The sequence below is a fragment of the Pogona vitticeps genome, chromosome 1 (assembly GCF_051106095.1).
Source record: "Pogona vitticeps strain Pit_001003342236 chromosome 1, PviZW2.1, whole genome shotgun sequence".
Classification (NCBI taxonomy): Eukaryota; Metazoa; Chordata; class Lepidosauria; order Squamata; family Agamidae; genus Pogona; species Pogona vitticeps.
This window is the reverse complement of record NC_135783.1, coordinates 193,001,119-193,027,462: the sequence shown is the minus strand read 5'-3', so window position 1 is coordinate 193,027,462 and position 26,344 is coordinate 193,001,119. Positions and strand designations below refer to the sequence as shown.

The 26,344-nt window shown below is 41.8% G+C and overlaps 1 protein-coding gene across 1 annotated transcript in view; it reads right to left on the bottom strand.

Annotated features, from left to right (window-relative positions):
- The window catches only part of CALCRL (calcitonin receptor like receptor), a 102,810-nt gene that overhangs the window by 26,636 nt on the left and 49,830 nt on the right, over positions 1 to 26,344 (bottom strand). The window contains exons 2-7 of the mRNA XM_072981269.2: positions 20,013 to 20,110; positions 18,170 to 18,347; positions 16,064 to 16,174; positions 11,907 to 12,019; positions 5,122 to 5,213; positions 2,981 to 3,107 (exon numbers count right to left, since the gene is read on the bottom strand). Coding sequence (XP_072837370.2) covers positions 2,981 to 3,107; positions 5,122 to 5,213; positions 11,907 to 12,019; positions 16,064 to 16,174; positions 18,170 to 18,347; positions 20,013 to 20,066 — 675 coding nt within the window. The 5' untranslated portion in view covers positions 20,067 to 20,110. The remainder of the gene's footprint in view (positions 1 to 2,980; positions 3,108 to 5,121; positions 5,214 to 11,906; positions 12,020 to 16,063; positions 16,175 to 18,169; positions 18,348 to 20,012; positions 20,111 to 26,344) is intronic.

Sequence of the window (26,344 nt, the reverse complement as noted above, 5' to 3'; positions counted from 1 at the left end):
AAAAGGCCTCTCTGGATGGAATCAAGGAGGGATCGGGAACTTTCCTCCAATGTATATTTTTTAGGTAATGTCTCTTTGACTTCAACCCCAATTTGGGCTAATGCTTTCTCTGCAAATACTCTCAAGCACCAAACCACATTCTTCAAGAGGACCTCTCTAAACTTCTGGACAAACAGGTTGCAGAAGCAGAGCAGAGGGTGCTCTATCCATGAGGCTGTAATGTCTGTGGAAACGTACTGGAGAGTAGGTTCCATTGAATATTTCTGAATAAACATGCAAAGACGTCTGCTGTAAGCTAACTTATCCAGGATAAAAATCACAGCCATTAAAAAAAATGAGTGTGTCATCAGAGACTGTTGAACCAATACTAACGAAAAATAGGCAACTTGACATTTATGTGTTATGGACTGTGTGTAAAAATTCTTATGTTTTATCGTATACACCTTATTGGAAGCCGCCCAGAGTGGTCGACCAGACCAGATGGGCGGAATATAAATCAAACAAACAAACAAACAAACAAACAAATAATTTATGGACACAATATAGACTTCCACTGTCTTAACAGAAGGCTATGAATGTAAATTTGGATTTTTTTAATGTCCAAGTATTCAGAATTCAGACATTTATCATCTGGTTTGCTGTCTCTGAGCCCCACTAGTGTATACTTACTACATTATCATCTAGTGTATGACGCAACCACCATTGTTAGGCTTCACAGTGTCACTTTTTAAATTTTTGCTTCTCACCTGTCTTTAACAATTTTAAGTGTTTCTTCTGTCATTCATCTAAGCTTTCTTTTCTTTTTACTACAGTAAGTGTCTTTTTGCATTCTTCCCTAATAATATGTCTGGTTTCAATCCAGTTTTTCTAGTTGATGGTCAATTGAGTTTAGTAATGCAAAACTATTCTTTATGTGGACTTTAAATTCCTCAGAAATGTTGTTTAAATTTTATTTTGGCACCAGAATACTGTTCTTCTTTTCTTTGAAACATATCATTTAATCTTCCATGAAACAAGGGACATTTCTTGATGAATGCTTTGAATCTCTGTTCTAGATACCTATAGTTGTTTTAAATTTTATATTGCTGGGAAGGAATACAATAATTCACCACCCCCAAATAAAACAACCAGAATATTGCCAGATTTATGCTTGTGTAAGATAAAAAATTGTACATCATGTTGACAAACTGCTGCTCATTAACAAGGTGCTGGCTGGGTTTCTGGGCACATGCATGACTGTGTGATCGGGCGTGTCCCCAAGAATGCAACCAGCAACTCATGGATAGCAGCATTTTCCCATTAAGACTTGTACTATTTCACTCACACAAGGAGTATATAAAGTTGTCGTATACATTTCCCAGATCCTATCAAGCAACAGCAAGTGAATGCATCAAAAGAACACTTAATTCTATAATTGTGTTATTATACTGCAACTCCCACCAACCCTTGCTAACCCTGAAAATGTGGAGGGACGACAGGAGCTGCAATTCAATGACATCTGGAAGACTGCACATTGCTCACTCCTGCTATAATGGCCCAAATCCTATTGCATAATTTCACTTGTAGAAGGCAAACAGCATAAGTTGCAGTGCCTTCTTGCTGGGAATGAAGAACTCCCCACTTGGATTTTTGGGTACACGACAACTCTTTGGATTGGCATGTGCACAAAAATATAAGGGTGCACTTGTTAATTAGCAGTGAGAAGCTGCTGATGCTTACATCAATTACTTTCTGCGTTTAAAATTATGTAACAAGATTTTGGCCAATAAATGGAATGGTTCAGAATTCAAATAACCTAGTGTTGTATCTTCTCAACAATTAAGGAAATCATGGGAACAAGAGCTTTCAGCCTACCAGCAAACAGTCCCCAGTCATGTGAAGGCATCCACACCTGTACTCAAATACCGTGTTTCCTTGAAAATAAGACAGGGTCTTATAGTAAATTTTGCTCCAAAAACGTATTAGGACTTATTTTCAGGGGATGTTTTATTTTCTTCATGTACAACAATCTACATTTATTCAAATACAGTCATGTCATCTTCTTCTGGTTGCTGCACAGTGATGGAGGGTGGGGTTTCACTTAACTGGGGTTTCTTTTGGGTGTAGGGCTTATATTACAAGCATCCTGAAAAATCATACTAGGGCTTATTTTCAGGTTAGGTCTTTTTTTGGGGAAACGGTATAATGTGAAGCAAATGTACATGGACATAGTAAACAATAATTTCGATAATTCCTCTGACACTTTTTCAGCTGCACCAGTTGAGTAATAGTGATTGTCTACTGGCAATCACACAGGTCTCATGGGATGTCATGCATAGGACGTGCATGACGGGGAATCACCAGCAATGGATGGACACAGAGCATGGGAGTGGAACTGCTGGGGATGTCGGGGTGCACTTGTATCTCTTAAACCAGTGGTTCCCAACCTTGGGTAATCCAGGTGTTCTTGGACTGCTATTCGCAGAAGTCTTCACCACCAGCTGTGCTGGCTGGGGTTTTTGGGAGTTGCAGTCCAAGAATACCTGGGTTAACCAAGGTTGGGAACCACTGTCTTAATCCATTGTTGTCCCCAATTTCACTTCCACATTTCTTCTAAACTGCTTCCTGTAGTTTTGCTAACCAGACTTACATTAACCCTTCTGTCTTGTTTATAAGTAGAATCAATTGTCCATCAGGTTCACAGGGAGTGTCCACTTTAGTTGGTCAGCATCAGCATCAGGAAAAGTCAGGGGCATGAAGTCCCAAAGGCCTTTTATGGGCATGTTTCGGTTTTGTTATACAGAATTTCCTTGGTGAGGCAGTCTCTTCCTTACAGCAGAATCAAAACCACATGATCTCAGAGGTAAGTGCCACTCATTTAAACGGGAGTACCCTCACATCATGCCTCTGAGACTGTAGACCAGCTGCACCTTTTCTGCCTCTGCCACTGAAATGCTGCTTCTTACGAAACAACAAAGTAACTATGGTCACGTCCACTTACTGGATTAGCCGCAACGAGCTGTTGATTGTTGGCAACTCCTGTCAGACAAATAATTGTGACGACAGAGTTGCAAACAAAAGAGAAGAAGAGGTTTTTGTGTAAGGTGATCCTCTGGCAACTCAGGCTCCTGTAAGGAAACACGTGGGGAGTCAAGAAAAAGTCATATAGGCAGTCACAAAATTTCCTGTTGATTCTCTGCTTTGTCAAAACAGCACAAAATAGGGCAGCCTGTAAAAGGAAGCACTTGGCAATGACTTCTTTTTTTGTCCTCACTATATCCAGATCCTTGTGGCCAGTCCTGATATGAGAAGACCCAAGTGCTGCAAGATAACAAATTATCTGGGAAGCTTATTCATGTCAAGCTACTCTAAAGAGAGCTGCAGACAGTTTTGTGTTTGAACCAGTATTGCCTCCTGACTGAAGAAAAGAGACCAGCCGCCTCCGATATATTCATTGAGTAAAAATAAATAGGCCTGCTGAAGCAGCCAAAAGCATCTTTAGCCCTTTGAGGACTTCCTCTGTCAGCGTTTTTGTCACTCCACTTTTAAGGACCGACAGTGGGGTCTCAGCACCTAAACATTTTTGCTACAGCCTGAAAGCCCTATTCGGGCATTTCTGAAGCCTATGGAATATACAGGAAGTGAGGTGGCCCTACACCTGCCTAATGCCACTTCCAAAACATGGGTTATTTGGGGGGGGGGGAATACAGCAATCTCCCCCTCTTCAGACAGTTGCTTTTGTGTGTTGAAAGCGATTGCGTGTGTGTGTGTGAGAGGTTAATGCACTCCAACACAGACAGGCTCCACACACTTTACAAACACCAGAACAGGATGTGAGTTAAATTATGCTCTCTAGAACAGGCATGTAATGGCCTGTTTTCACTGTCCTGGCAAAACTGGAGCATTGATTTTTCTGACTGATGAAGGAAGAGCGTGGAACCGAGAGGACGAATGATATCAGGCGGACATGTGACACAGAGGCCTTTGTGCTGGCAGCAATTGCAAGGGTCTTTGAAAAGGCCTCTGGCTGGCAGAATCCTTCTTTATGTTCTGAAATGCCACCTGGTAATGCCACTGTTTGATCTTGTGGTGATGTTTCCAGATCCATTTAGCGTCTCACACAATTTGCTAACAACCTGATCTAGAACAGGACTACCACATGGGGGTGGGAACAGGTCAAAATTCCCCCTCACCTCTGAAACTCTTATTTGCCTGAAGTTGACCCCTCTGCTCTTACTAAGAAAGGGGGAGGGAGCCAGTAAAGGTTTTCTGTTCTTTCTTTTAGTCGTTGTGTGGTGGTTGTGATAGTAATTAAGGAAAATGTGTGGTTGAGGAGGGGGAAGGTTTATATATCTCCTACTGCATCTTGGGACCTCAGTCTAGATCAAAAGCATGTCCCCTTATATGTTTTTTTTTAAAAAAAAGAGAAAGGGGAGGGGGGAAGGGATCAGCTGCATGCTTCTTATTTAATGTGTGGAATAATTTCAGCCACAGCTGTCTGGTGTAGACAAAACAGGAAACTAAGGTTAATCAGATGTTTCTTGGTGTGACTACTTGTAGTACAAAGGGAAGAGTGAAGGCTTTGCACATGAAGGCAAAAGACAAAGATATGATTCTCTGAACAAAAACCAATGTAAATTGTTCTTCAATGTTACTGCTTCAGATTTTTTTATGACTGGCACAGTGGATAGCATATCCTCAAAGGATTTTTAGACAGGGTGTGTTCTATATGTACATTAAGAACTGCTTGATTGGATTTGTGATGGAAGTGGCTCAGTAAACCTGAAAAGGTTACTTCTGTGGGCTTTCTTAACTTGAATCCCACAGGCAGTATGGCCATTGACTGGGGCATTCGAGGGACTGTAGTTCAAGGAATGGATGCTTTGACTCAATAAGATTTACATAAGTAGTGATTCACAATGCAGAAATTGATTCAGTCCATCTACTCTACTCTGGTTGGGATTAGCAATTGGATTAAGTTTCCAAACGTTATTTTTCCATTACAGAGACCTGAACAAAGCAAAGGAAAGACTGACTCAGGGCTTCTTTCCTCGCCTGGTTTTCTTTCATTTTACATATAAAGGCTAAAACCAAAAGAAGTGGGTGCCATATTAAATATTACAGTTAAATAGTAACACTTACTTAAAATAGAAGAATATGCCAAGAGAAATCAACAGTGAAACGAGTGAGAGGCTGTGCCCGATGATAGTGAGATAATACATATTGAGTGCAGTCTGCAATAAAAAGAGAGAGAGAGAGAGAGAGGGCTGAAAATTCAAATAGAAAGACTACACACAATGTCCATCTACCCCACATATTCTGAACAAAATATGGGCGGTCAAGAGACAGAGCATTAGTGATCATACATTAGCAACACTTCCGTTCCTGTAACATCCTTCCCCAACATATTGGTTCTTGCCTGCTCTATACCAACCATTCCCAACAGGGGCCATATGGCCCACCTGGGGGACCCTGGCACATTTGACGGGGTCCACAGACCGGAAACCATTCTCCACACCCCACCTCATAAGGCTTGATTTACCCAGCGCTGGCTCAGCCTATATTTCTTTCATATTGTGTTTAGGGTGGTGCTCCCTCCCCCACAAAAAAAGGTTGAGAATGGCTGCTCCAGACTGCAGTTGCCACTCTCCATGTCAGGCCGCAAGGTCAATCAGGGATAATGGGAGTTGCAACTTACAAATATTTGGGGAACATGAGGAAGGGGAAGGTTGGTCTATCTCAGGAGTGGGCAAGATACAGCTCAAGAGCCACATGTGGTTGTTACGTATTTATGCAGAATCCCGGCATCCCATGGCCCCATCCTCTTCTGACAAAATTAAGTCCACTATAGCCATCAGAAGCCTCCAGGACTGATGGTTCATCCTCTGAAACATTAGGGGCACCTTACAAAAACACAAAATAACCTCTATCCTGCTCCCGCCCCACCTCCAAATTCAAAGAGTATTTCTAGCCACTTTTGAGTTTCCCACCCTGGCCCTTCTGAAATCTTCTTGGGCCCTTTTGATGGATCCCAGGGGGGCTGACCTTTGGCCTGCCATTAAGAGAAATCACCAAGGTGGATACTGTCACTAGAACACTTTCAAGGGTGGCCATCTACCAAATTCCCTCATTTCAGGATTTAAAATAGAACCTAAAGATGCTTCTCTTTTGCTAGATATTTCAATGACCAGTGGCTGGTTTTCATCTGTTCCATTCTTCCACTGTTTTAGCCCTTCTTTGTTTGGTTTTATTGTATTGTTTAAATGTTTTCATCTGTTTCATTCTTCCACTGTTTTAGCCCTTCTTTGTTTGGTTTTATTGTATTGTTTAAATGCTACCTTTTATTGCATGCTACCTTGACCATGCCCTGAAGGCTGGTTTAAAAATAATGCAAATGAATACATGGATGAACTTCTACAGACCAACTTGTTTACATATATAAATACCTATAAGTCGCCAAGTGTTCAAGGCAAATGATTGGCTCAATCAAATCCTAGGGGTTATCTCTCCTCCTCATAAAACTTCCATAGGTACCATATTTCTCCATAGACTGCATATGACATCTATCTATCCCAAAGAATTTACTAATTCATTGTTCAACTCTGCTTATTTTCAGCATGGCTCTTTGAAGTCATGGGACTTCTTCATAATTTGAGAAGTGTAAATGTCATTTTGCACAGCAAAAGAACAACCAGTTCTACTTTTTCTGAATACTTTGTTTGTTTTTAAAAGCACGTTTAGACTTTCCGCTTGAATCATTTCACACTGTGCCTCTGTGAAAGACACTCAGCAAACAAAATGCTTCTGAGGTGCTTTCATAAAATCCATGTGTATTGTGGGAGGATATTAAAGCAGTGCATGAAAGACATCTAAATAAACTGTAATCAACACAGAACTGCTAATTTTCCAGACATGTCTTTGGGGAAGGAGAAGTAAACAAATACTGACACAAAGACAAGAGGAGATTATGTGATACAAATTGCAAATAATAGAATATATGCCTGGAACAAATTCATTTGCACCACAGACTGGCTTTACTTTCTCTCTCTGTCAATCATTTCTACCACAATTGGAAAGTGGCACGTCCCAGTATGTGGAACTGTCACAGAGAAGGAGAGCTGCCTCACTCCAAATATTGGCAGGCAGGGAGGAAGTCCCTGTTCTGACCATGAACTGCACATGGGTAAGGGCAATATTGCAGCAGAAGCGACCTAGGTCACTGGTGCTATGCCATCTGTGCCGCCCTCCCCACATCTCTCTTCACTTTGTATATAAGTGCTGCCCTCTATTATGGAGAAAGCCAGAGAGTTCCAGAAAAACATCTACTTCTGCTTCGTTGACTATTCAAAAGCCTTTGACTGTGTGGACCACAGCAAACTATGGCAAGTCCTTAAAGAAATGGGAGTGCCTGACCACCTTATCCATCTCCTGAGAAACCTCTGTGTGGGACAGGAAGCAACAGTTAGAACTGGATATGGAACAACTGATTGGTTCAAAATTGGGAAAGGAGTACGACAAGGCTGTATATTGTCCCCCAGCTTATTCAACTTATATGCAGAATACATCATGCGGAAGGCTGGACTGGAGGAATCCCAAGCCGGAATTAAGATTGCAGGAAGAAATATCAACAACCTCCGATATGTAGATGATACCACTCTGATGGCAGAAAGTGAGGAGGAATTAAAGAATCTCTTAATGAGGGTGAAGGAGAAGAGTGCAAAAAATGGTCTGAAGCTCAACATCAAAAAAACTAAGATCATGGCCACTGGTCCCATCACCTCCTGGCAAATAGAAGATATGGAGGCAGTGACAGAGTTTACTTTCTTGGGCTCCATGATCACTGCAGATGGGGACAGCAGCCACAAAATTAAAAGATCCCTGCTTCTTGGGAGGAAAGCAATGAGAAACTTCGACAGCATCTTAAAAAGCAGAGACATCACCTTGCCAACAAAGGTCCGCATAGTCAAAGCTATGGTTTCTCCTGTCATGATGTATGGAAGTGAGAGCTGGACCATAAAGAAGGCTGACCGCCGAAGAATTGATGCCTCTGAACTGTGGTGCTGGAGGAGACTCTTGAGAGTCCCCTGGACTGCAAGGAGAACAAACCTATCCATTTTAAAGGAAATCAACCCTGAGTGCTCACTGGAAGGACAGATCCTGAAGAGGAGGCTCCAGTACTTTGGCCATCTCATGAGAAGAGAAGACTCCCTGGAAAAGACCCTGATGTTGGGAAAGTGTGAAGGCAAGAGGAGAAGGGGACGACAGAGGACGAGATGGCTGGACAGTGTCATCGAAGCAACCAACATGGATTTGACCCAATTCTGGGAGGCAGCGGAAGACAGGAGGGCCTGGCATGCTCTGGTCCATGGGGTCATGAAGAGTCAGACAGAACTTAACGACTAAACAACAAAGCTGCCTTCTAATTCTAGTACATAGTTACACTGTGTAGGGCTGGCCCAAGGTTCTCCACTCCCTTTGCAATCTGAGGTCTGAATCCGAAGTTCCATCAGAGGTTGACATGGAACTGTCTTCGCCTCTCTTTTCCCCTGCAGCCCTTTTGTCAGGACTAGCTCCAAAGAATTTGACTAAGACCCCAAAACCTATCTTTGGGGCTGCATGCAGTGGTAGTGAAGGAGGCTGCCCCCATCTGATTCTGCTAAAACTCATTGTTTTGCCCCTTTATGTCCAGTGCTGGATACAACCCTAAGATATAATTGTTTCTTATAGGGCCAACTTATGTGTTTAATCTTCCACAGAAAAGGTGGATATAAGGATCAAGTACACATGTGAACTTGGGTGGGATAACCAGGATGTAAGGCAAACTAATTAGCTCTCTTCCCAGTCTATGCATAATCTCTTCGTTAGCCAGTGCACGTGCTGTTAGACAAAAATGAATTACTTTAGGATGAATGGAACAGCCAAAGGATTCTTTCTGTGGAGGTAATCAGTTCCTCTCCATTATTTCAGAAAACTAACTAATTTTTCTGATGCAAGTCCTCATCCACTGAGGACAAAAGATACAAATAAAGTGGTGCCTCGCTTAACGAGTGCACTGTTTAACGATTAATCCGCATACCGATGCGGATTTTGCGATCCATTTTGCAATCGCATTACGATGTTGCCCATAGGCAACCATTTTCCTCCATCTGACCGGCGGGAGCCTCTGAAGGACCGCTCCCGCCGCTGAGCTGGGGGAAAATGTCGGCAGTGGGCGGCGGCCTTGGAAGGACCCCGAAGCCACCGCCCGACTGCCAACATTTTGCCTTCCCAGCTCTCAAAGGGCCCCCCTCCGATATTGGAGAGAACCCCTTTGAGAGCTCGGAAGGCTCTCAGCGGCGGTGGGGGCAGGGTAGGGTGGATCGGGAAGGCTTCCAGGCAAAGCACTGGAAGCTGTCCGGAACACACACACCCTGCTGCCGCCGCCACTCCTTGCAAGAGCCCGCCTCCCAGCTGATCGGCGGTTCCAAAATGGCTGCCAGTTTTGCGCCCCGCTTACCGAGGGCGCGAAAATGGCAGCGGTATGGAGGAACTTCGCTGAACGGTGAGTACGGAAGCCATTGGAACTTAGTTTATGCGTTCCAATGGCTTTTTGCTTTCCGTTTAATGAAGTTTTCACATAGCGAAGGTTAATCCGGAACGGATTAACCTCGCTATGCGAGGCACCACTGTAAACAGTTGCAAAGCTTAGTAAGCTCTGAACATCTTTCTGGTCTATCTTCAGCAAGGAAAAAAATGTCCCCATTTGCTTCTTAACAAGAATGGCTAAAAAGCTACTGATTCACCCTGCTTGTTCGTAAAGCCCATTCTCCACAGCACACCTGCTTCCAGCAGGGGTGACAAACAGGATAACTAGGACAGAAGTAAGTAAGCATAACTAAAAGGAAATCAGATACTTGGTGCTTACTCTAGGCAAACAGGTATATAGCTTCAGTCTAAATGCATTTCAATGTCACTGGAATAGCAGTTCAATGGAATCGGGAAGGAAATATACATGGAGCAAGGTTTAAAAAAATGGTTGTCTATATTTTGAAATTTCTAGAATTTGGAACATGAAGTTTAAAAATTATTTAAAGTCAGATGTTACAAACTGGGAAATGAACTCGTTGATGTCACTATTTAAAGTGAAAATATTTAACTTGTTGAACTAGTGTTATTAACACATTCATTTAAATATTTGTTTAATGAACTCTCCAAAAGCAATAGGTGTCCATTCATATACTGCAGAGGGAGAAATATCTCTACCTTCCTTTAAAAAACGGGTTTGTAACAGACAGCTTAATCTACTTAAAGAGAAACAAAAATAATCTGTAAACCTCACAAATCTTAAGTCAAAACATCTACATACATCTAACATCTACATACTTCCTTTAAATTTCTAGAAGTTGTACCTTAACATGAGGAGCAGGTAACAACTAAAAACTTTGCCTCTGCAGAAAAATAGTTACTGCTTTTAAACTTCTTTTGTTGTTATGTGTCATCAAGTCAGAGCTGACTTATAGAAACCCTAATTTCAAGATAATCGAGGTATACAGCACAAGCAGTGGCTTTACCAATTCTACAACCACTCACAGTCTGTTCCCATGACAAGAACTAGGGAATCAACCCCAAGTCTCCTGGGTCCTAGTCCATCACTCTGCCTGCTACACCACGCACAGGACCCTTAAATTTCTTTTGCAGAGAGCACTAGAACAACCTTCTCTTTAAAGGACAGATTTCATTGAGCCCATCCCCTCCTCTCCTCTGATGACCTTTCTAGCCTCAGACTGCTACTGAGGTCATAGCAATCCTACTTCTTTTGGACCTAAAACAGATCAGTTATAGTGTTCCCCTAATGAAAAAGAAAAAACTGTTTCAGTCCCCCACAGATTTTTTTAAAAAATTTTTTTAATAGAGCCAAAACACAAACCAGAAGCCTCCGAGCAAGATAAGAGAGAGATGATTTCCATGGCCCCTCCCCTAAACGCTTCTGTACATGGGAAAGGAAGAACTGGTTGAATGGCCGATCCTATGAGCGCCTGATAATTTGCTTATTTTATTGATTGATTGATTGATTGATTGATTGATTGATTGATTGATTTGATTTGATTTGATTTGATTTGTATCCCGCCCATCTGGTCTATGCGGCCACTCTGAGCAGCTATTTGAATGAAACACAACATGAAATTATTGATTAATGAACTTAAACAAGAAAAAGAGCAACATTTCTATTGGTGCAACTGAAGTCTCTTTTTCTTATTAATAATAATTATGTGCCATCAAGTCAGTTCTGACTTAGGGTGACCCTTTTCAGGGTTTTCTAGGCAGAGAATACTCAGAAATGGTATAACATTCCCTTCTTCTGGGGGTGCCCTGGGACTGCGCAGCTTGCCCAAGAAGACACAGGCTGCCTGTACTCCCAACGTCTGGCTCCACAGCCAGATATTTAAACTACCAAGCTAGCCAGCCGGCTTTGTTTGATAGTTTGAAACTGGTGGTGCAGTATCGTTCTACTGGCAGACACAGCTAATATATTATACACTGAATCCCACAGTTGGCTGCAAATGGAATACTATAGCACCAAAAAATAACCACACACTCTTGGCAATGTTAATGAAGAGTTCAGAGCATTATAGTCCAAATTCACACGCTTGCTAACTCACTAGTGAAAATCTAGTTTTTGAAAGAATGATATATCTTCTTGCTTTGGGGGAAGAATGAGTTCTCACACACTTCCCTCTATAGAAAGATTTACAACTAAGACCTCTAACAACTTCTAAAGCTTCTTCTTAAATCATTATTTTAAAACATTACATTTTGAGGGACTTTTTCTGGCGCTGGTCTAAAAAAAAGTAACAAATACAATTTAATATGTTTTCCCCAAGCCAAGCTCTGCAAATGTCTCTCACTCAGACACCCAGTTAGGAACATAAATATTTTTTGAAATATACCTGGAGTTTAAACTTGACTCTTGCATTACACTGTGAGAAGTTTGTCCACGTTCTGTTACTATCAGGATGTACAAACCAGTGTCCATTTTGTTCACAAGTCTTGTATACTTTTTCTGATTGAAGAAAATGAAGGAGAAAAGAAAAACACATACACCTATCATTATTCTGTTAGATTTTCCCCTCCGAGCCCAGCGCAGTATTAAACACATTTAAATCATTTACAATGATATTATTCATTCATTCATTCATTCATTCATTCATTCATTCATTCATTCATTCATTCATTCATTCATTCAGCTTATATGCCGCCCATCTAGACATTGTCTACTCCGGGCGGCTCACAACAGACAAGATAAAAACATTTAATATATAGTAACAGTTTTACAGCAATATACAATGAAAACAATAGTTCAAGATATAACAAAACACTGAGAAGATGGCATGTTGGATTATGCCTGGAACAACTTTTTAAAGAAAATGGAAACTCTCTATTGCCATACGGACTTCAACGCCCCAAGCAAACTCCCGTGTGCACAGTGTAAAAGCTTCAGGCTGAAATCATACTGTTATGTCTGCTAGTATTCTGGTCAGGCTATGATCTTAGATGACAGCCTGAGAAATCAATGTTACTAAAATCTCAAATCAGTCAGCTTTGGGTGGCTCCCCCACCTAGAGTCCCCAAAGCATTTTAAAAAGCTTGACTCCAACTGCTTAGTTGTACTTGTTCCCTATCTTATTTCTGATCCAATAACAATTTTGACCATCAGTTGGCACTTCTCAGAACTACCAAAGGAGATAATGAAGCAGTGGTTCCCAACCCTGGATCCCCAGATGTTCTATGTCCAAGAACGTCTAGAAGCCTTCACCACTAGCTGTGCTGCCCAGGATTTCTGGGAATGGATGCCCAAGAACGTCTAAGATCCCAAGGTTGGGAACCAACATACTGATGGCTTATATAAACAAACTAGTCCTAGCCAGCTCATCATGTGACCCTCCAACCCAAACAAGGTCCACCAATCAAGTGCGGAGCCTGATGAGTTTCCTGTATTTGCTGCCTGCACTGGAGATGCCAAACTGGAGACTGTCAGGTACTCTGATGGGCAACAATCAGAGAATGAAAAAGGATTGTGTCTGATTGTATTTGAAAGGATCCTTTAAAGCTACTGTTCTGTTCATGTAGGGGCTGCCCCAGCTCTGCTCCCAAAAAAAGGTCCAGCTTGGGCATGGATCATGGTCAGGCTGGATCACTATTGCCTGTATGTTGTGAGAGTGGTGGGAACTCGTTCACATGGGACCCTGCCACAAGTGGTTAGTTAAGGTGTTCCTGTTCCCCATTTCTGCAATGCTCAACTACCTCCTCCTTGGTCCTCTTGCTCAGTTCCTTATTACCCATCAGGAAATTTCCTTTACAGCTGTGCTAATTCATACTGCCCTCCCCCATACAACCCCTTTCCATACTTTTATCCATGCCCAGCTCATACTCTCTCCTGAAGGTACCTTTTCTTCACAATGTGGCACCCTTGCAATGTTAAGGTTGTCCAGTGCCATCAAAACTATGGGAGATCTAAAGGACCTGCCTAGTTGGGCCATGTGTTAGAATGGCTATTTAGAAATGCAAGTAGGAAATGCATGGGCAAGTGAACTATTCAAAGTATTTTTGCTCCAGCAGTCTTCACTGCTGACAACAAAGTCACTGAAAATTTCAAGGAAAATGATGAAGGCCTTCTCCACCTAATATGCCTATGCTAGGTCAGAGGTTCTAATGCAAGAACATGTCCCTAAGAGCCCTAGAGAACTTTAAAGACCTCTAGGGGGCTAAAAATCAGAAGCCTTTGTTATTGCTGGCATTCATCCCATTTTGGATTAATTCTTAAATGAAACAGTTCATTACCAATCATATCAATATTCATTTGAGTATAAAGCTATAAGACTTTTTACTGCTGCAGCAATTCCAGGTAACATCAGCTTGTCTAATTCTAAAAGCTTTATCCATCTCCATTGCATGTACTTTCCACATGCAAAAATAAAAAATAAAATTACAAATAGAGATGGGCAGGAATTAAAAAACAAACTGCAAAATGTCAAAATTCACTAATTTGTCAATTTGTATTTTTCTGAATGAATGGCCCCCAGCAAATACAAATCAATGAATTTTAACCAATTTTTTATTCATTGATTTGTTGGGCTATAAAGTGCCGTCCCCCAGGGACACCAAAATTGCAGAGAAGCTTGATTTGTTATCAGAAAAAGAAATGTATTTGTAATTTGTCGACCTTGACAAATCACAAATCAAAATGAATTGCCATTTTTTTCCAATTTGTGCCCACCTCTAATAACAAATATTCGAAACATCCAAAGGATTTACAGCTATGAAAAAACTGCAGGCACAAATGCTTAAAAATACATAAAAACTAAACTTAAGTTCCAGGCAAATACTTCAGTCAGAATTCAAAATTACAGGAGTATAAATCCTAAAAATTCAAAATACTACAGCCTGAAAAGGTACATTTAAAAAACAAAATAAAGAGCATACATCTTTAAAATGCGTAACTAAAAGCTTTGCACATTAAACACACACACAAAATTATGCCAATTGCTAACCCAACCATGACAGTGTCAATCTATGGAAGGAAATCCATGGTGATCGTTGTTGGTACCTGGTATGTATGCTGTAGCAGGAAGTTGCATTGTTATGTGCTGAATTCATGTTAGTGTGTCTCATTTCCCCATATTTATAGTTCTTTCATTTGTCCATACCTCCTCCCAATCTGTCAACTAGTACCGCATATCTATTCTAGAGATAAAGTGATAAGGTGATCTAGTGCTAATCTCATATATGTAAAAAAAAATGGATGATGATCAGGGGAAAATAACATGGCTTTGTATGTTCTCACAATCACAACCTAACTGCCTATATCACTGAAACACTGCCGACAGACATGCTGCCCCATCCCCCTCTTTACAAGAATGAACCAACTGATCACATGGGGGAAGTCCATTTAAATCATTCCAGTTTCAAAAAAGTAGAAGGTCCCAGTGGCAGAGAGAAAAAAAGGCACACTGGGAATACAAAGGGCTGAACTGATTCAAATTGGCCTACGAGTCATGTGATCAGAAAGAAAATACTTTGAATTGACCCTTACTATAATCACAGCAAATCTCACACTAGTTTATTGTGTAGTAACAGACTGAGACTGGCTATAACATAGCTAGCTTTCTATCACCAATTGTTTATATAACTGCTAAGGACATCAAAATATCTTAATCGAACACAATTTTTAAATGGTTTCAGACCACGTTAATTTGTGCACTGAGCAGGGATGAGATGACTCACTCTAACATTTTGGGGAGATGCTCCCACCCACTCAGTCCATGAGCCATCTTTGATTTCAGAATTGACATTCCAAATGTGTCCTGTTCCTTCATATCATCTCATTTCTATCCATTTACATCATCATTAGGTCTGAAGGAGATCATTTGTATCCATCCCAAGGAAGACAAAGACATTGTTGACTTCTATCAGGTGCTTACAATTGTAAGCTGTTCTGTTGTCAGGTTCTGTCAAGTAGTGTTTTATGATTGTTGTTCTTTAGACATTCCATGCAGCGCACAAATTTGAACCTAGATCTCTTGAGCTCTAGTCCAATGATTTATCCAAAACATCAAGATTTACCGTATTTTTCGCACCATAAGACACACTTTCCCCCCACAAAACAGGGGGGTGGAAAGTCTGTGCGTCTTATGGAGCGAAGAAAACAGATTATATTTTCCTGTTTTCTTCTCCTAAAAAATTGGTGCGTCTTATGGAAAAGTGTGTCTTATGGAGCAAAAAATACGGTAGATTGTATTTGTCTTCAGTGTGGAAAGGATTGTCACTCTTGAGTTGACCTCCTCAACCACACTAGATGCTGCTCCAAGACATCTATTCAGACCACATTACCATAATCTCTTGAGACTGAAGGATGCCTACTGCAAGATTTAGAAGTGTCAACACGAGATGAAAAAACCCACTTTTAGTGTCAGTGACGAAACAAAATGACGAGAAGGGTAGCTTTTGTACGTACTACCCATTGTGTCAGCCCTCATGTAATTTCAACATTGGAGATGCCTCTTTGAGGACTGCTCAGATTGCTATTAAATAGAAAAACAAGATTTACCTGATGGGTCGAAGTCCTGAAAATAATCAGGGCAATTCTGCACTGCTGTTTTACCGGCAGCAACATCATCCCAGCACAACCAGCCGTCCCAGGTGCTGTTGCAGTGAGGTTCTGCACAAAGAGAGAAGACATGATAGAGTCATCTGTACCTGTTCTTCAAGGACCGGGTAAAAGTGTGTAAAAGGTAAAGGTAAAGGTAAAGGTTCCCCTTGACAATTTTTGTCCAGTTGTGTCCGACTCTAGGGGGCGGCGCTCATCCCGCTCTTCAAGCCATAGAGCCAGCGTTTTGTCTGAAGACAATCTTACCGTGGTCACATGGCCAGTGTGATTTAGACACGGAACGCTGTTTACCTTCCCACCAAGATGGTACCTATTTATCTACTCGCATTTGCATGCTTTCGAACCGCTAGGTTGGCGGGAGCTGGGACAAGCAACAGGCGCTCACTCCGTCGCGTGGATTCGATCTTACAACTGCTTGGTCTTCTGACCCTGCAGCACAGGCTTCTGCGGTTTAGCCCACAGCACCACCACGTCCCCTCTAAAAGTGTGTACTTTTAGAGAAATCCTTTCTCTGACCAAAAGTCCCCTTTTGTTTCAGGAAATAAAAGTTTGGATGGAATCCAATAAACAGGCAACTGTTTTCAAATCCCAACCTGTTTTTCACTTGAACCTTTATCCAGGGCATCTGTTTTTTTGTACACATCCAGGAAAAGAAAATAGTTCCAGTTTGTTGCTAATGATATACCCATCAAACAGGCTTTAGACCAGTTCCATATCTGATTCAACAACAATACTGTTTTAATATTTCATTTTGTCCTGTGTTTTAATTTTACCCTATTTCATATTAGTGCAAGTTACGTCATGTCCTGCAAAGAGTACACCGAAGGAGGGATAGACAACAAATGAGAGCAATAAATAAATACAATAGCCTGAGCTCACTTAAAAAGATATTGGCTCTGGTAATTTTGAACAGTTCAGAAGCAAAATTCTTTTAAATATTTCCCACAGAATAATTAGAGTACTATTTGTGACCCACTAATTGATCCACCGCTGATTTTGACTGGCTTCTCGGTCTAAAAATATTCAAAGATATGTACAGAAAAAATTGAAAATATAATTAAAAACTCAATATCATTTTTCAAAGCAACTATTTAAGCCTCAGAATAAAGAAGATGGAAAACATCAGCACATCCGAAACATTGCCCCAGTTTTATTCGGCACACTTCTGGGGATCAACCCGTATGTTACCTAGAATGGCCAGAGTCTTCTTGGTGATTTAGTTTATGTCCGATTTTGGAAGAATGTTAGGCCCAACAATGTGAATGGTGGCTCATTAGTTACTCACCATTCGCTACAACTGAGTTCCTGAACTCTGGCTATTTGGTCATGGGAAGAGAGAATGTGTTAAGTGCTGAAAATATCTAATGGTTGCAACAGAAGCTCTGCACGTCTTCCACAGTTTGGAAATTAAACTTACTTTGTTTTCTTACTGGCCCTCTGTAAGCAAGATCTTTGCAAATGTAGCTACTCAGTCATTAAGGTCAGCCTGAACTATGTCAGTGGAATACTGGCCAAATTTACCTTCAGGCATCCTTTGGCTGGGAGACATAGAACAATCTTCAGAAAACAACAGAGAATGTGCAAGGAAGGAACTATGCTGAACTGCCTGAATGGAGAGGGGTTAGAGGATGAGTACCATGATGGGTTTAAACAAACAAACAAACAAACAAACAAACAAATAAAATCCAAGCCCTATTGCAGATTCTCAGAATGAGCAGTAGGGCCTTGGGCCAACATACGGTATAAGGTCACCCTAAAACCACCTATGATATAAAGAGTTTCCTCAGGCATGCAGGGCCCTAGCTATTGAGGGCTTTAAAGGCGAAAAACTGCACTGTGAGTTGCGTAGATCAGCAAGGAGCAGAGCCACCTGATCTCTTATACTCCTTGACTCTGTTTACAAGAAGTACATTAGTTTATATAGCATTCCACAAAGGATAAGCTTGTTTGTGAGAATAATGGCGTATCTAGTAAAAAACAAAAACAAAACAAAAACCCACACACAAACACACACACACACACAACGGCAGAGGGAGTAGGATTTACCGTCATAGTTGCGTGGAGAAGCTTGTGCGATTTTCTGGTAACATTCATATTGTGCTGTCATGATTTTGTACGTAGTTACACCCAATGCATGGAGGTCATCGGTCACATTCTTGTCAGCCTTGAGATACATTTCGTCAGTAAAATTCCCTTTCTCTTCCGGAATGGCTGCAACGAATACCTGAACAGAAATTCATTATGCAGTTGTCAAGAGAGATGGAACATAAAATATATTAATTGATCACTTCAGGGGTGGGCAAGCTTTGGCCTGTAGCCCCAATCCACTTCCCAAAATTTCAGCTTTTTGAAAATCTTTTTTTTTTTTTGCCTCAAAAAGTGTCCTTGTAGTCTCTGGGGTCACAGAAATCAAATTTGCCATATTTTTATGGGCCTCCAACATGCTTGGGGTCTTTTACACATCCCATTTTTAAAAAAAATAATATGTCTTATATTGTTAGGCAGTAGAAGGCAGAAGGAGATTTCTCTTGTACCTCCTCCAAAAGTTTGCAAGGTTATTTTTCGAGCTATGAGGGTCATGTAAGCCAGCGGTTCTTAACCTTTGTTACTCAGGTGTTTTTGAACTGCAACTCCCAGAAACCCCAGCCAGCAGAGCTGATGGTGAAGGCTTCTGGGAGTTGCAGTCCAAAAATATCTGAGTAACAAAGGTTAAGAACCAGTGATGTAACCGAATGTAGCCTTTCTAGCTCTAAGTATGGACAGGTGGAGCTCCCAGACCACCGGAGATTATCTATCTCTGGTTTAGATGAACTAATATCTGCTACTCTGGATGATTAAAACAAGATGTCTAGGTTACAGGGAGAGAATGTTAAAAATCCCAAGACATTTTAATACAAGGAACTGGACAAAAACTGAGATACCCTTCACAAAGCCCTATCCTGTTGCCTCATTATGGCATGAATGTGATCCTGAGATCTTGAAGCCCATGCAAGCTGGATGACTGGTCAGGCAAGTTCCGCTAAGCTGGAAAGGCACTAAATGTAGCCCCTCTGGAAGACTGTATCCATGTAATCGATGGGACTCGCATAGCTTAAGTACAGAGATTCCCATTAACAAAAGCGTGGTAACAAGAAGTTGAACTGGCCACAGCAACTGCCCATGGAGTGATGGTGTATAATTGTTCCAGTCTTCATCAAAGGGAAGTCATATACATTGGCAACCATGAAATCATAAATACTCAAGATATTCATAGTCATTTCAGAAGCTGCTGGGAGCAGGTGCCATCTTAGATGGAGGAAATCAGTTTCCAGCCATCACCTATGCTTCTCCACCACGTGCATTAATTTAAGGACAAAAGATGCCACATCAAGACATTAACCCATGTTCAATCTTGATCAAGTAACTTGACTCAGATTGTCAGCAGTGCTCCAGGATTTCAGACAAAAGTCCTCCCAGCCCTACCAGGATGTGTCAGACAATTGAATTTGGAACTTCCTTCATGGAAATCAATGAGTTTACCAATGAGCCAGAATGTCTGATGCACTGCCCGATAAAAGTGAGCATATTGGTTATTCCCACAAAACGTGATATAAAATCAAGCAACCATCAAGGTAATAATCAACACAAGCCGTAATTTATCTCAGGAATGTTGGTTTTTAACTTACAGGTTTTTAAAAGATTTAAAATTATTTTTAAACTTAATTTTAAATCTTAATATACATTTAATTATTTTTTTAAATATGGTATTTATAAGTATTTTTATGGGAAGAAAGGCAGCATAAAAATAATTTAAATAAACAACAAGCATGGTAGCATTGAAACATGTAAATATATTTTCTATGCCCATCTCTACTGTATTATATCAACTGGAGAGGGAGGGCAGACTCACCAAGCTAAGGGCTAAGAACAGCAGCAGTTGTATGATCCAGTTTATCTCCATCATGTAATCTATGCAATGTTGTTTCACACTACAACAAGAAGGTACCACTGAAATTCAAACAAACAAACATTAAAAATCTCAATAAACATGTAAATTTGCACTGTAAATCTATCTAATCCCATTGATTTCAAAGTGGCTAATGTTGCCAGGATTGTGCAGGAAATATTTAACAAATGGAGTTTAAAAATTAACAGCAATAAATATTGACATGTTGTAGCATGCATGTAATTTAAAAAATAGGGATCATTTTGGATCTACTGGCTAAATTCTTCTATCACTCCAGCATAATCTGTTTATCTGGACAGGCTTGTCAACCACTAAGGATCTTTCAATCACTCTTAACAGCTTCTGTTAAGATCTGGACTTGTCATCTCTCAGTGAGTACCGTATGACCATGATTGATCATTATACCATCACAACGCTGGTACCTTTTTCATTTCTGCTATATCCTCCCCTTCACACAAAGATCCACATCCACTACTATTGCATAACTGTTTGGTCATGTGGGCTACTTTCCATATATCTGAAGAAATGTGCTGTGGTCCACAAGAGGTCATGCCGAATAAAACTTGTTAGCCTTCAATGGGCAGCAAGAAGCTAACATAGTGACTGCCCTGTAAATTAGTTAGATAACTGTTGTTCCCTGTCATAGAAAATGCTCTTGCCCGTATTTACTGCTCTACTATTTTGTGATATCTTGCTTATTTGTGGTCTTCTTTTCAAGCCTCCTTCTGAGTCCTACCCACTCAAGTCTTCCCTTTCACTTCCTCTCCTCTACTAACTCTTCCTAACTAGAGATGGGCACAAACCAGAAAAATTGTGGTTCGTGATTATTCACTGTTTGCGGCTAACCACAAATGACTCAGAAAATGCCCACCAGTTCATGGTGGTTTGGGCCAATGTCAGCCCGCCCGTCCCCCACTGCCACTGTTGCCCGGCCTGCTTGCTGCCAGCATTGCCGGGGCCACAGCTATTGCTGTTATTGCTGCCTTCCCAAGTGGCCCGGAAAAGCGATGGCAGTGCCAGAGAAGTCAGACAGAGGAGCCGGGTTGCAGTCTCTCCACATGGTTGTCATGGAAGGCTGGCGCTGGGTGGCTGGCGCATGCTCTGAGGCAGCAGCCGGGCTTCTCTGCCAGGGCTGCTGCCTCTGAGGATGGCACCTGGGGATCAGGGTATCCTGGATGACAGCAGCAGGAGGTAGGCTGAAGCGATGGAGCGGGCAGGGGGCAATCCTCGCTTGCCAAAGCAAGCAAAATGCCAAGGGGAAAGCAGTTCAGTGTTTCATTTTGTTTCGGCAAACTGGAAACATTAGACTAATTTGTGGAGGACAAAATTTACCAACACACGTTCTCTATATGGAACCTCCACTAAACCTTAAATAAGAGTCACAAACAACCTAGGAATTATAGCTACTTGTTATTTTTCAAAGTTACATTTGCTCCATTTAACTTTGAATATGGAAAACTAAACACGTATATATAAAGCTCTGTCGGGACTCCAAGAGCATTTTCACATGCGTTCTATCACCTCTAATCCACTGAGCTTTTTTCTTGTAACAGTCAGGAGCCTCAAGAGAGATTTATGACAGTAAACAAATAATTGACTCCAATGGATACTATTTCTGACAACTACAATTCTTCTTTCTAAATAGACATAATAAAATTATCGTCAGACTGGAGTCAAGAGTATGCAGCACCGTGCCCAGTCCTATCCATGTTTGCTTAGAAGTAAGTGCCATTAATTTTAATGGGGCTTATTCCAAGTACGAGTGCCTATGATTACATGAATTTTATTATCTGTGTATACAAGGCGTCTGTCAGAAAAATTGAAGGATTCTTTATGAGAATTTCATAAATGAATTGAGTCTGAACAGTTTGAACCAAGGATGCAGCTGTTAAGAAAGACTCCCAACAAATACAGGGAATCTGTCAAATGTTTCTGTACTACTGGGGGGGGGGGAGAAGCTGTGTGTTAGGTTTGTGGGCATTTATTTATCTGACAAATGTGTTCAACAAGAGTTCCTCGCAAGTAGGTTTGTATTTCCAGCCTTAAACACTCACTCACACAGACACACTCCACAAAACCCCATCCCACTGCCTCAGTAAGACAAGAGATAAATATTATGCTTCTAATTTTTGAAAGTTCGTGCCACAGAACAGCGCCTGTCACTGTTACACACAATTTGCCCCAAACGGTTCCCACAAATTGGGTGGCTATTATTAATGCATTTCTTGATTAATGTGGCTATTGAAAAGTATTTTTCTGACACTCCCATGCAGAGTTTAGTGGAGTTGTGAAACAACATGTATAAGGTTGCATTTTAAAAAAAGTTATTCTTCTGGCTGCAAATACCTAATCTTTCTTCAGAACAAGTTCGTAGAAAGGAGGAATGGGCGCCTTTCCATTGCAGCACAACGTAGCATAGGCTGGCCCTTTGAAAGAGGTGTTTCGGTTTGACTTTGCAGGGGTGGGGAGGGGACATTAAGATAAAAGAGAAAGTTCAGCCAGTGGTCCACAACCCCTCACCCCCCCACATACAAAAGTTTAAAATTCTGAATAAACTGTCATAATGTGTGTGTAAATCTAAGGCGGATATCTTATACTCAGTAATCTGGGAGTTAGCTATATTTAACTCAGTTGGATTTATGTCAAGCATGTATAGAATTGAGTGATAAGATAGTGATGCCAAAGTCCAAAAACTGGGGCAAAATGGAGTGTAAGTTCTACATGAAAACAGAGGTGACCAAAGTACGTATCCGTTTACAAGCTGTTCACTGAAGATGGGTAAGGTGTGCCCCGAGTCCACCTAGATCTGCCAAATGCCCTGCCCAAACTCTCTGACTCTTCAGCAGGCTTACATCAGAAAAGTGCAGAGCCGGTGAAAGAGGTCAACAGCTGGGGAACGGTTTATTACAAAAGCTGTGCAGCTGCACAGACAGAAAATGCCCCTTTCCTCTTTGGTCTACGCCTCTTAACCAGGCCATCTCATTCACTCAAAATCTTGCAGCGTTTCCCATGGAGAATACAGCAAATCTCTGTGGCAGATGGTACGGGCCAACCACTGGAGAAGAGTTTACACACTACCGATGCATTACTCAGGCAGCTGAAACATGTGTTGGCATTTTTCCTGCCCCTGTGCTCTGCAGCGGCACCCTGCCAGGGCTAGCAGCTGTTTCTGCTTTCCGTTTTCTCCTTCCTTTTCCTCACAGGAGTCATTGCCATTTTGATGATCTGCCAAAAAATTTACCATGTAATCCTAACATGCACAAGCTTCCATTTGGATCGCTTCTCTGCAGCTACGAAACAAGATGACCACCTCTTGGTCTTTGCTTTTGTTTAAAGAACGTAGCGATTCGTGTTTCACTTTCTGAACATGGGTACAAACTCGGTGTGATCAATGCTAAAGTCCAAGAAGAATCCCAAGGACATGCTAAGCCCATCACACTGCAGAGTCCAAGAAGCATTAGTCCAGCCAGCCCCAAAAGTCGCCGCTAGCCACGGAATCAGCAACAACCATCAAGATACATGGCAGGCGAGATCAGGAACTAGAAGAGACTCTGTCGCCACCAAACTCACAATACCAAGCTGATGTTTTCCTGGCTGGGTGGCCGGAGCCCCATTCTGAGCAGATATCTGGCCCGCTAATATCCTGAGGAGGAAAATCTTTTCCTGAAAGAGGCTCCTTATTCCTGAAGAAGCTTCTTAACTTCCAAGAAGTCCTTTCCTGCAGCCAAACACTTTTGTCTCTGGGCTTCTAGTGGAGCTTGTCTTTTACTTTGTTGCATTCTTGTGGTTGGGATGGGCTATCCCCGCTCTGGCTCTCACAGCCTCCTTTGTTGGGAGAGGCAGGAGGATCAGGATAGGGTACAGAGACACTCGGGAGGTCCAGGGTTACCAGGATCCAGCTGTTCCTCATTCATGTTGGGTCTGAAGGACTCTAGCCTGCAAGACTCAACCGAGAGAGCTATGGCAGTTCCCCAAAGAAAGAATTAGGCCAGAGAGCTCTCATGTCCCAGCATTCTGTGCCACCCAAAAACCTACCTCCTGCATGTAGTTGTGTATGGTCCTTTTTTCAGGGCAAAGTGGAGAAAAGGGGATGTATTACAAGGGACTGGAGACAGATGTGGTTGACGACTCTTGACTCTCTTCTAGCACAATTTTATCTGATGGTTTGCCAAACCAAACGGCTTTAAAGGATTTGTGATAGCCAAGATGGGCACAATTGTGTGTCTCTATTTCGGAGAGGTCATGTATCCTCTGTTAGGGAGGGCAGTCCTCTCTTTGAAAGACTGCCAAAGCAATGTCTTCCTTTTGAAAGTGTCGTCCACTTTAAGCTGGACAGGCCTGTCCAATCAAGTTGGATTTAAATAAAGGAATGATAAGGAAAGAGATCGGAGACCTGAAGTTGTCCTTCCACACTCAGAACTTGGGCAGCAACCCCAGCACACAGGTCACCCGGACACAGTCTTGCCCATCTGGGCTAAATCTTTTGTAATTCTATTTCATTTCTCATTTGCATCTGATTTGCATGTATCTTAGTGTTATACAAACTATTCTGAAACTAATTCATCTCACTTGCACTTTGTTCCCCAGCCCAGTCAAGGCAGACCTATCACTTTTTGCATTTCACTGAGATCTATATACAATTCATTCAAGGTCATTCAAACCTTGCAGGGTTTTCCTCTTGCCATTTACGCGCAAGCGAAGCATACAGATTGCAGAAGATCATAGACTCATGGCTCTCTGTTGCAAATGAAATGTATGTAGAAAGAGAAAATATCACATCTGATTTGGGCTCATGTTACAAGAAGTCAAATTTCAGTTGAACATCAGGAAAAACTTTCTAACTGTGACAGCTAGTTTGGCAATGGAACCAATTTCCTCAAGAGGTGGTGTGCTCCAACATCAGAGGCCTTCAAGATGTTGACAACCATAGACAACCACCTGACAGACAACCACCTTTGATATGTATTCCGACACTGAGCACAGGGTTGGACTCAATGGCCTTAGAAGCCCTTTCCAATTCCATTATTCTATGATTTGCCCCTGTAACTCTTCAGATAAAACAGGGGTGGTCTATTTTAAAAACAATGCAAATGAGTCAAGAGCAGTCACACCTACATTAACCCATCCAAATTCCAAGACAAAACCAGCACAATCTTTTACACCTTTCCACAAATACCTCCTTTTATACCCACTTACTCATATGGAAAGTACAAGGAAAAAAAACCTCACAATATCTATTCAAAAGGAAGCTATATGTGGCAGTGTGTTCCATTCTTGGGTAGTTATATGATATCTGCCACTTCACAATGGTCATTTTTCTTTGCCTATTAAAGTATCCAGGAAAAAAGGACAGAATCGACAAAATGCATCCGGGATAATTTCACAATAGTTCCTGTTAACAAGGTTGACTCCTGTCTCTGTTAGAGCAGAAGTCACCAAACCCTGGTCTGTGGCCCGTGGCCTGAACCCGACCAGGCTGCAGAGACAGACCTTTCCCCCCCACCACACCAGGACGAGCCCCCTTCCGCTCCTTCACACATGCGCATGAGCGTGTGGGGGGGTCCCGCCTTCCCCAACTGGTCCGCAGGGTTAAAAAGGTTGGGGACCGCTGTATTAGAGGGTAAAAGGATCACATTCACGTAGCATTTCACTTGGAACCTTCTGTTAAGCTTAGAAGCTATAAGCTGGCAAGATTTCCAGAACTATTTTCTCTGGCTGAAATGCTATCAGACATTTTGCATGTTTTGAAATAGTTTATAGGCTTCTATCTGATGTTGGCATGGGAAAATTATGAACAGCACTTTAAAGCATTCTTGCCTAAAGGCGTATCTTTTGGAATTAGTTATTTTATTACTACTTTAAGTGAACAAGGGTCTCATCCTAATATGGCAGTGAAGCAACTAGCGCCTTGCAGGAAGGAGGCTTCCACAGAATGCCCTGAATGAATCTGGAAACATTAACCTCAAAACATACACTTCTCTGCTAAATAGCTCAGTGGTTTTGGTATCTGGCTGCTGAACCAAAATTTGGGAGTCTGATTCCCCCCCACTGGGCCCCCTTGACATGGGCTGGACTTGATAATCCATAGGGTCCCTTCCAGCTCTGCAGTTCTAAGATTATTAGCTGACTGGAAAGCTCAGTGATTTAGGTCTCTGGCTGTGGAGCCAGAGGTTGGGAGTTTCATTCTCCATGGTGCCTCCTTGACAGGGGTTGGACTTGATGACCCCTAGGGTCCCTTCCAGCTCTGCAGTTCTAAAAGACAGGCAAGTCAGCCC